This window comes from Marmota marmota, unplaced genomic scaffold, assembly GCF_001458135.2.
Source record: "Marmota marmota marmota unplaced genomic scaffold, marMar, whole genome shotgun sequence".
Taxonomy (NCBI): Eukaryota; Metazoa; Chordata; class Mammalia; order Rodentia; family Sciuridae; genus Marmota; species Marmota marmota.
The window spans coordinates 16,849,975-16,859,829 of record NW_026000037.1 but is presented as its reverse complement, the minus strand read 5'-3'; the positions used below and the strand labels follow the sequence as shown (position 1 = coordinate 16,859,829).

At 38.4% G+C, this 9,855-nt stretch overlaps 1 protein-coding gene across 1 annotated transcript; it reads right to left on the bottom strand.

The window, feature by feature from the left end:
* Positions 1 to 746: 746 nt before the first annotated feature.
* Tsn (translin) lies at positions 747 to 9,763 on the bottom strand. The gene is made up of 6 exons (XM_015479062.2): positions 9,556 to 9,763; positions 7,921 to 8,014; positions 7,096 to 7,192; positions 4,511 to 4,626; positions 3,600 to 3,679; positions 747 to 1,571 (listed from the first exon to the last, which is right to left on the bottom strand). The coding sequence occupies exons 1-6, from the start codon at positions 9,619 to 9,621 to the stop codon at positions 1,338 to 1,340; spliced, it is 687 nt and encodes a 228-aa protein (XP_015334548.1). The 5' UTR covers positions 9,622 to 9,763; the 3' UTR covers positions 747 to 1,337.
* Positions 9,764 to 9,855: the final 92 nt, after the last annotated feature.

The following is a 9,855-nucleotide window of genomic DNA, read 5'->3' as shown; positions in this document are numbered from 1 at the left end:
AGCCTAAATTGGTGATTAGGCAAGAAAAGATAATACTTCTAAATACTTCACATTATTCTGGAAACATTAGCAACTTCCTTTCAGAGGGTGCCAAACAGCTGTGGATTAAGTCACCTTTTTTGATGTTGGGTCTTTTTTTTTTTTTTTGCTGTGCTAGGAACTAAACCCAGGGTCTCACACATGCTAGGTGAGTGCTCTACCACTGAGCTACACCCCTTTTTTAAACCGCTATTTTAATAATTTCAATTCAATATTAAGAGTTGATGGTATTCTTAATACCATCTGAAAATGGGGAGAAAACTGGGGCATCCACAAAATTTATGACTGGCCCCAAACTGTAAATTTAAAATCTATTGGGATAGCCATCACCAACTTAAAATTTCTTACTTGAAAAAACATATATGTATATTTCCTTTTAAGCTGAGGCTTCATCTTTCTTCCAGACCACACAAAACATTTTTCTCTAAGACACACTCGCCAGGGTATTGCTAATTCTTGCACGTGGCTTCACACTTCCAGATCAAATGACCTACCTGGCTGCTAGGAAGGAGGTTTCATAGTTTAGGAATGTATCACATAAAGTTGATGTGTGTGACAACTATTTTTAATTGCTGCAACAGCAGAATGTTAAGGCAACATCAGAAAGCAGAAGTATTTTAAAACACGAAGGCCTACTTCCCTAGTGATAAAACCAAAAGATGAAATGTTACTAAATCTCTTAATACAAAAACTTCCAAAATAATCTGTTGAGTTTGACTTTGCAGTTTAATCTTTTATATTCTGATGGCAGTGAAAGAGAACCCAGGGCTTTAATTCCCTTGGCAAAAAATTCAACACCTCATTTATTCACAGGCTTAAAATAAGGAAGAGAAAGTAAGTTCTTGCTTGCCAACCATCCTTTTTAATTATCTATTTTTATACTATATCCAGGCTACACCTGGAAATGGATGGCTAACTTAGATATAGAAAATATCGAGTCACTTCTGGAAGAATCACAAACGAGACAATGAATTCTCAATCAGTACATCCACAGTCAGGGTAAGGAAGAAAAGGACTTTACCAAGAGACTGACATTTACACTTTTTGACAGAACTGAAATATAACGAATTACAGAGCAAATTTACTGAAACAACAAAGAAAAATCTGTCCATGTAAAGGCTATTTTTTTTAATCCCCAAAAAAGTGTTTCAATTCTGATACTCACACCACACAACTGGTTAAGAAAATAAAGCGCAGTGTTTAGCAACTGGGTATCCTAACTATGGTAAGAGGCACTATGTGCTCAGCCATCCCTGGCAACTGCTGAAGTCAGCTAGGCCAGAAGCAGGGAGAGCCACCTATTTTTCAACACAAGCCGCTGCTGTCTCCTTATTGAAGCCCCGGATGGAGAGATCATAGACCACCTCCTCTACTTTCTTCACATCATACTTCAAGCCATCGTAGCGCTTCCTCAGGGAGTCGTTTTTCAGGTTGAGAAGACGGAAACCAGAATCCAATTCATTGATAAAGGTGGAGATGTGCAGGGGCCGGGAGTAGTCTCCAGCAGTCACACTGTTGACAGACAGCCTAGACTGTACAAGGAAAAAGAAACAGGGGCACGTAACAATGTAGTTCTTCCTTGGTACAACTTCATGTGGCTCACAATTAGAGGACCCTCAGGCCTAGAAAGCTATGCTGATGTTCTCTGCTTAAGGTACAGGTTAAGCACAGATAAAACAGAAGCTTCTCTGAGAAAAAAAAAAAAAAAAAAAAGAAACATGGTCTTGAAAGACAGATAAGACTAATTTCAAGACCCAACTCAAGATTTTCCTTCTCCATAAAATCCTCCCCAGTTTTCCTAGGGTACCTATTTAGTGTATTTCCAACACATATGGACTTAAAGCAACTCACACTAATCACTAATATTGACAAGGTATCAGAACTCAAGTATTGTGTCTCCAACAAGCCTGTCAAGTGCTACAGCATGCTAGTTTGCCCCAATATCCCTTCTCCCCATCTTCCTCAGTGAGAAATTCCTCAAATTTTCACCTCACACACATATACCCCATTTCTGTCTTCCCTAATAACAAGGCACTATAATGTTCTTTTTTGTTTTGTTTGCAGCAGTAGGAATTGAACCCCAGGCTTACACATACTAGGCAAGCACTCTACCACTGAACTACCCTTCCCAGTCCCACAGCACTAGAATATTACACAGAAACTATGTGGACAACTTCAAACCAATATCCTTAAAGTGAGGGATATGCCTTTTCCTATTTCCTCCTACCACTATTGGGGATGAAGATGTGAATTACCAGAATTACAGCAACAGTTCTGGAATATAAGAAAGAAGCTTAGAAACTACAAGAATCTAGGATCAAGCTGAGCATGGTGGTGCACACCTATAATCCCAGCGACTTGGGAGGCTGAGGCAGGAGGATTGCAAGTTCAAAGCCAACCTCAGTAACTTAGCAAGACCTTATCTCAAAATAAAAACCTAAGAAGGGCTGGGGATGTGTCTCAGTGGTTAGGTGCCCCTGGGCTCAGTCCCTGGTAACCCCCCAAAGTAATCTAGAGTCAAAGATCAAAGAAAAATATTACCAGCCCTGGGCTCCTATCATTTGGAGCAAAGACAGGCAAATTTTCTTAATGAGATAGACAGTAAATATTTTCAACTCTACAAGCTGCACTGTCTCTGTCACAGTATTCAACTCTGCTATTAACAGCTTTTTTCCTTTTATAGACTTTTCTTACAGGATAATTTCCCAAGAGAGATTGGGGGGATCATGTATAAGAATACCTCTTACAATTATACAGGTAAATTGCTAAAATGATTATATAAATTAATATAGAGTTATGGTTTGGATTTGTGGTGTCCCCCAAAGCTCATATGTGAGATGTTGCAAGAACATTCAAAGGTGAAATGATTAGACTGAGAGGTGTAACCTAATCAGTGGATTAATCCACTAATATGGATTAACCAGATGGTAACTATAGACAAGTAGGGTGTAGCTGGAGAAGTGGGTGACGGAGGCAGACACTTGAGGTTTATATTTTATCCCTGGCAAGTGGATATCTCTGTTACCCAGATGCCATGTCCTGAACCACTTCCTCCCCCAACACCTACCTGCCACGATGTTCTGCCTCACCTCGGGACCAGAGCTATAGAGCTGGCTGACCACAGACTGAACCTCTGAAACCATGAGCCAAGATAGACTTTTCCTCTTCTATATTGTTCTTGTCAGATACAATGGCCACAGCAACACAAAAGTTGATTAAAACACAGTTACTAGGAATACATGACTTACCACTACTCTAAATGAATAGGGATTAGCATCTTTTGAAACTTCATATTAGTAAAAATGCAGGGGTAGATGCATGGTTCAATGGTATTGCAACTGACTAGCATGCACAAGGCTCTGGGTTCCACCCCCAGAAAAACCACAAAAAAATAAGAAAACCTCATTATCTGTAACACATACAGTACAATCAATGACTACCTGATGACGGATAAGATGGCTTACAAAATTAAGACTTTCTAAGTTTTGTTTCCACTTTAAAAACTGAGAGGAAAGCAAGAAAGATCAAAAAGGCAATCTGCAAATTACTGAGCTTCTTACCAGTTCGCTAGCAAGAATTAAAACTCCTGAGAGATAATCTTCTACATCCAGGTGAAATCCTTTTTCCCGATCTGGCTCAACTAAAAACCATATCAAAATAAAAACAAAGTCATTATATGAATGCAACTTAAACCTAAAAATAAAAACAAACATACATGTAAACGTATGATACATATAAAATTCATTTCAAAGAAAATGAAGAAAGGACAAATAATTTATGTTTTTCAGGTGTTTACGTCTGTAGTAACTAGACCTCACTGTGGATTTTTCAAGCTCTTAAACAAAGTTCAATTTTTCCTTCCAGTCTTCTCTGAAAAAGTAATACCATCAAGAGTAGTATCCAGGGGCTAGATTTGTAGCTGAATAGTAGAGCTCCTGCCTAGCATTTGTGAGGCACTGGGTTCAATTCTCAGCACTTCATATAAACAAAATAAAAGTCCACTGACAACTAAAAAATACTAAAAAAAAAAAATAGTATCCAGTTATGTCAAAGAATATTCTTCTTGTTAAAAAAAATGGAAAATGAAGCCTTTATGAAGAAGTCATGATATTTATAATCAACTTCCAAAAGATTCCCCACACACACACACACACAGTGGGAAAACCAAGCAGATGCAACAAAATGCTTAAAAAATGGTGAATCTAAGTGGACTGTAAACACATGTTCGTTTTACTCTTTTTAAATTGTTCTATAGGCTTGAAATATTTCTAAATTAAATTTTAAAAACAAAAAGGATTACTCAGATATAAGTGAGTAAGCCACATAGCATTTTCAGTTTTTGTGTTTCCAAGAAAGGAGCTTCCTATTTAATTCTCCTTTGTTTTAATAGAAAGTACAAGCAACAGCTCCTCCCACCAAAAACTAAGCTACCATGCCTGACTCTGCAAATCCCCCTAATGAAGACACTTACTGCCAAGAATTTCTGTAACTGCTTCCCGAGTCACTAGTGTTTCTGTTTCCAAATACACAACAAATGCTGCCAAGAAGACCAAGCGCTGCAACACGAACCTCCAGTGCTCATGAAATCTGTGTAAAAGTAAGCACATTCAAGTTGTGAGGGATCTTCAGAAAGACAGTGTAGTGCAGGCATGTCTAAATGTTCAGAAATTTTCAAATACAATCTTATGTGAAACCCAATATATAAAACACGTAAGAGCAATAGGACGTTCAGATATATTAAATAATTTAGTAAAACTTTTTTAAATTCAAACTTATAGCATTTACTTATAAGTTTAATCAATGAGAAGCATGATCCAATTTTGATAAATACAAAATTTACAATAAAAATTATCCATGACAAGGGTAAGGGTGCTTAAGAAGTGATACTGCTTTGCTCGTGCAGTGGCACACACCTGTAATCCCAGCAGCTCGGGAGGCTGAGGCAGGAGGATCACAAGTTCAAAGGCAGCCTCAGCAACTTAGCGAGATCCTGTCTCAAAATTAAAAATAAAAAGGACTGGGGATGTGGCACAGTGGTTAAGTGCCCCAAGGTTCAATCCCTAGCACCAAGAAAAAAAAAGCTATACTGCTCTGAGAAAAAAAAATTGAAAGTAGCTAAGTGGTAAAGTGCTGCCTAGCGTGTGCAAAGACCTGGGTTTGATCCCCAGCACCACAGAATATAAAGTATTAAAAATTGCAACTGAAGACCGATGAAAACTGCAATTGTATATCAGCCACCATCTAATTTATTCCTACACTTTGAGTATAGGGCATCAAGAAAATCCTAATTCACAAAATTATCATTTCCAATCACTAAATAGAGAACTTAAAAACTCAGGCTACTGCTGGGCACAATGGCACACTTGTAATCCCAACACTCAGGAAACAGAAGCAGAAAAATCATTTGAGTCAGGATAATCAAAACCAAACTGGGAAACATAGAAACCCCCCTTCCCACCCAGAAAAAAAACCTCGGATACTAAGCTAAAGCCTGACAGAGAAATAGCAATTTTACATATTCCTCTGAATATGAATTCCAAGCCTGCTGATTTTCAAATGTTGCAACAAATTCAAAAAATGTTTCTCTTTTTAAAACTGAATTTATAATGTTCTCCAAAAGAAAAAAAAAAAAGTTTCTCAACACAATGCAGGTCAAACAAAATTTTCTGAGGGCAAACCCAGCCAAAAGGCAACCTATGTGTGACCTCAAGAGTAATTGGTTTATATAAGGACCCTGCTAGTCCTACTGTCCTACCTCTGTGAGTTTCAGTCATTACCTTACAGCAAGGGTCAGCAAACTTTTTCTGTAAAGGGCCAGGTAGTGAACATTTTATACCTTGTGAGCCACTTTCACTTTCTGTCACACACTCTTTGAGTTTTTCTTTTAACAACCCTTTAAAACATAAAAGCCATCCTTATCTTTGAGGCAGTAGGCCACTAATGGTTTGCCAAGCCCTGCCATAAAGAATTTTTTTGTGCAGTTACATTATTTACCCCTCATATACATCCCAACCGTTTATTAATTACATGTTTCAAAAAAATAACTTTTTTAGTTAAAAAAAGAAGAACGTAGAAATTTTTGACTCTTATTTATCTCATCAACACTCAGATGCAATTTTTCCCAGTTTAACATCTACAATACCTAGATATATATTTTATGACCTACATTTCACAATCATGACTAGCAACCTTTTTTCTTCCCTATTGGTATATAAAATAACAGTAGATATAAGAATAAAGGTGTTGTAGATTCAATAAGATATAGCATAAAATATTAACTAAATATGCCCTCTGGGCCAAGCACAGTGGTGCATGCCTGTAGTCCCACAACTCAAGATGCTAAAGCAAGAGGATCATAAGTTCAAAGTCAGCTTCAGCAACTTAGAGGAGCCCTAACCAACTCAGCAAGACTCTGTATTAAAATTTTAAAAAAGGGCTGGGGATGTGGCTCAAGCGGTAGCGCGCTCGCCTGGCATGCGTGCGTCCCGGGTTCGATCCTCAGCACCACATACAAACAAAGATGTTGTGTCCGCCAAGAACTAAAAAATAAATATTTAAAAATTCTCTCTCTCTTTAAAAAAAAAAAAAAGGACTGTGGGCATGAGTATAGCTCAATGGTAGAGGAGCATCCCTAAGTTCAATTCCAGTCCCAAAAGAAAAAAAAGTTCCTTGGCAGCAAAATTCAAGTTTTGAGATAAAATTTAACTCCATATATCTAATTCAACCTGAACTCATAGCATAAATACAGTTCACCTGATTGTAAGAAAAATGAATATAGCAAAAATATATTCTCAATTTGACCTTCATACAATAGATATTTTCCTAATTACTTTTCCACTGAAAAATAAGACATATTTCTTAAGAAATTTTTCAAAAATGAAGAAAGTAAAATCAATCTAGTCGCCACTACTATCAGTATGATTCTTTTTGTTGTTTCCTCTATATACAGAGATTTTTTAAGTGGTCATAAGCAATCATTCAGTACCTATAATTTTTGGCCTGTATTTTTTACCTAACATTACAAAACAATGATTTTTTTTTTTTTTTTTAACAAACCTGTAATACTGTTCAGCAGGGAACTTGGTCTTCAGAGACGTTAGATGTGTTTTTACTGTGCCAAAATGTTCTCGAGCTTTCAAACACCTCTTTGGAACTAATCACAAAAGATAATCAAATGTGAAAAACTTACCAAATTTCAAATACAGTTCTTGCTTAATAATCTATGCAGTCTACCTGAAAGTTAAACTTCTTTAAAACTTTCACAAACATATCTCTGCTTTTCCATCTGGCTCTAAAACTCATAACTAGTTCCCCTACTAATTAACCAAATTAAAAAATAAACAAAAACTTGTGTGAAGGGAATATATTAGGAAACACATTGGACCAGGCACAGTTGCAATGCTTGCAATCCCAGCACCTCCAGAGGCTGAGACAGGAGTATTGTGAGTTCAAAGCCAGCCTCAGCAAAATTGAGGCACTAAGCAACTAAGTGAGACCCCATCTCTAAATAAAATACAAAATAGGGCTGGGGATGTGGCTCAGTGGTCAAGTGCCTCTGAGTTCAATCTCTGGTACCAAAAAAATATTACAAACCTACAGTCTAATCGAAACACCTGCTCCAATTTCTATTCACCAGAAGGCACAATGGACATTTTTCACAATAAAATGAGACAGACCAAGTATGCATTCTGCATGGAAATTAACTAAATAAGAAATCAAAAATTTTGATACATATATCATTTACAACCAGAAGAATGACAAGTTATACTCCATTTATGTATGATGTGTCAAAAGGCAATCTACTGTCATGTATAACTAATTAAAATTTAAAAATTTTAATAATAATTTTGACACATATATTCAAAATCAAAACAAACTTACTGTCCTGAAACCCAGCACCCTGATGGACCCCTTGCAGAAGAGTTAAAATCTCTCGAGCTGTTTGTTCTAAACTCTGTACAACTTTACGAATTTCCTAGAGAGAATTAAAAATCAAAATCAGATAAACTCAGCACAATCACTATCACAGACTCATACCAAACACACTAGATTTGATCTATCACACTGTCATATGCATTTAAAATACAAAATCCTTCACAAAGATAGAACCTGTATAAAAAATAATCAGGTTTGTTTATTTTTTGTTTTGTTTTGTTTTGAAAATAAATTTTTTTTATTTGTCTAATTAGTAAGTAATCAGGTTTGAATACTGACTTTTCCATTTATTTCCCCTGTGAGACGTTCAGGAGATTACTAAAAAGTCAGATTCCTCAGGTGGCCTTCAAAAAATAATAGACCCTGGGCATCCCACACCTGTAAACCCAGTGGCTTAGGAGGTTAAGGCAGGAGGATCTTAAGTTCAAAGCCAGCCTACTGAGGCCCTAAGCAACTTAGCAAACCCTGTCTTAAAATAAAAAGGACTGGGGATGTGACTCATTGGTAAAGTAGCCCTGGGTTTAAATCTCCAGCACCAAAAGAAAAAAAAAAAAAAAGATAATAGCCATCCATCATTCTTCACATAAGACACTATAAAAATTAAAAGATGTGAATGCAATGAAGAATTGGATGCAATAGGCCGGTTGGATATTTTTCATTTCATTTATTTTACAAATATCTGAGTATATTTATGTACTAGAAACTGTATAAATACTGGGAAACCAAGCAGACGGTCCCTACCCTCTGGCAGTTTAGCAAACAAAAGGAAAAACGACATTTAAAATAACAATTATCACACATTTTTTTAATATTTATTTTTTTAGTTGTAGTCGGACACAATCACTATTTTATTTATTTTTTTATGTAGTGCTGAGGATAGAACCCAGGGCCTCGCACATGCTAGGCGAGTGCTCTACCGCTGAGCCACAACCCCAGCCCTATCACACAAATTTTTAAAAAGTTAACGTGCTACTAGAAAACATAAGGGAGAACCAATTAGACTGCGAGGTCAAAAGATGAATATGATGAAAGAAGCAAATTCCAAGCAAAACAAACAGTAAATGCAAGAGTCCTGAGGCATGAAACTATTTCGATCGCTAGAGGAACAAAAAGGGGATTACTTGAACATAATAGAGAAAGAGAAACTGTAAAATGAGATTGAAGAGAGACCTTGTAGATTAGAGTCGAGTCCGCATTTTTATTCTACGTGGGAAGAGAAGTCATAGGAGATATTTTAAAAGGTGGGGTCACATGTGCTTTTAAGACACCAACAACAGAGAAAACGTGTTGACAGAGACCCGGACACTAACCAAGCCTTCGACATAAACAAATGCTGAAAAAGAGGAAAACTGACACTCATATGAAGCAGGTGATGCTGAGATGCTGAGACCCGGAACACGGAATCAGGGGAGCAGTGGAATCCAGGGCCGGGGTAGGGAGGTGCCCTAACCTGACACTAAAGGGGAAGAAACCCACCCTCGGAGGTGTCCCCACCGCCCGAGACTGAGCGACGCAGGAGGGCCGGGCTGTGTGGCCCAGCTAGGCAAGGAAAGGAAAAGGGGATAGGAGGGAGGGGCTCGCCTCTCGGATGTCCTGCTCAGCAGCCAAAAAGCCCTGCAGCTCCACGAAGATCTCGCTCACAGACATGGCGCCGGCCGCACAACAATCAGCCAGCACGGCGAGGGCGGCCAGGGAAGCGAGTCCTGCAGACAACCCGCGCAGTCAGTCGCAACGCCCGGCGCTACGCCCGCCGCTACCGCCGCGTCCACCCGGCTCTACGCCACGGCCGTCGCTGGGGTCTTCCGAAGCCCGCGGCGCGCCGGAGGCCGGCCTGTCCACCGCGCTGCCTGAGGCGCCGCCCGACGTGCCCGGCGCTAAGGG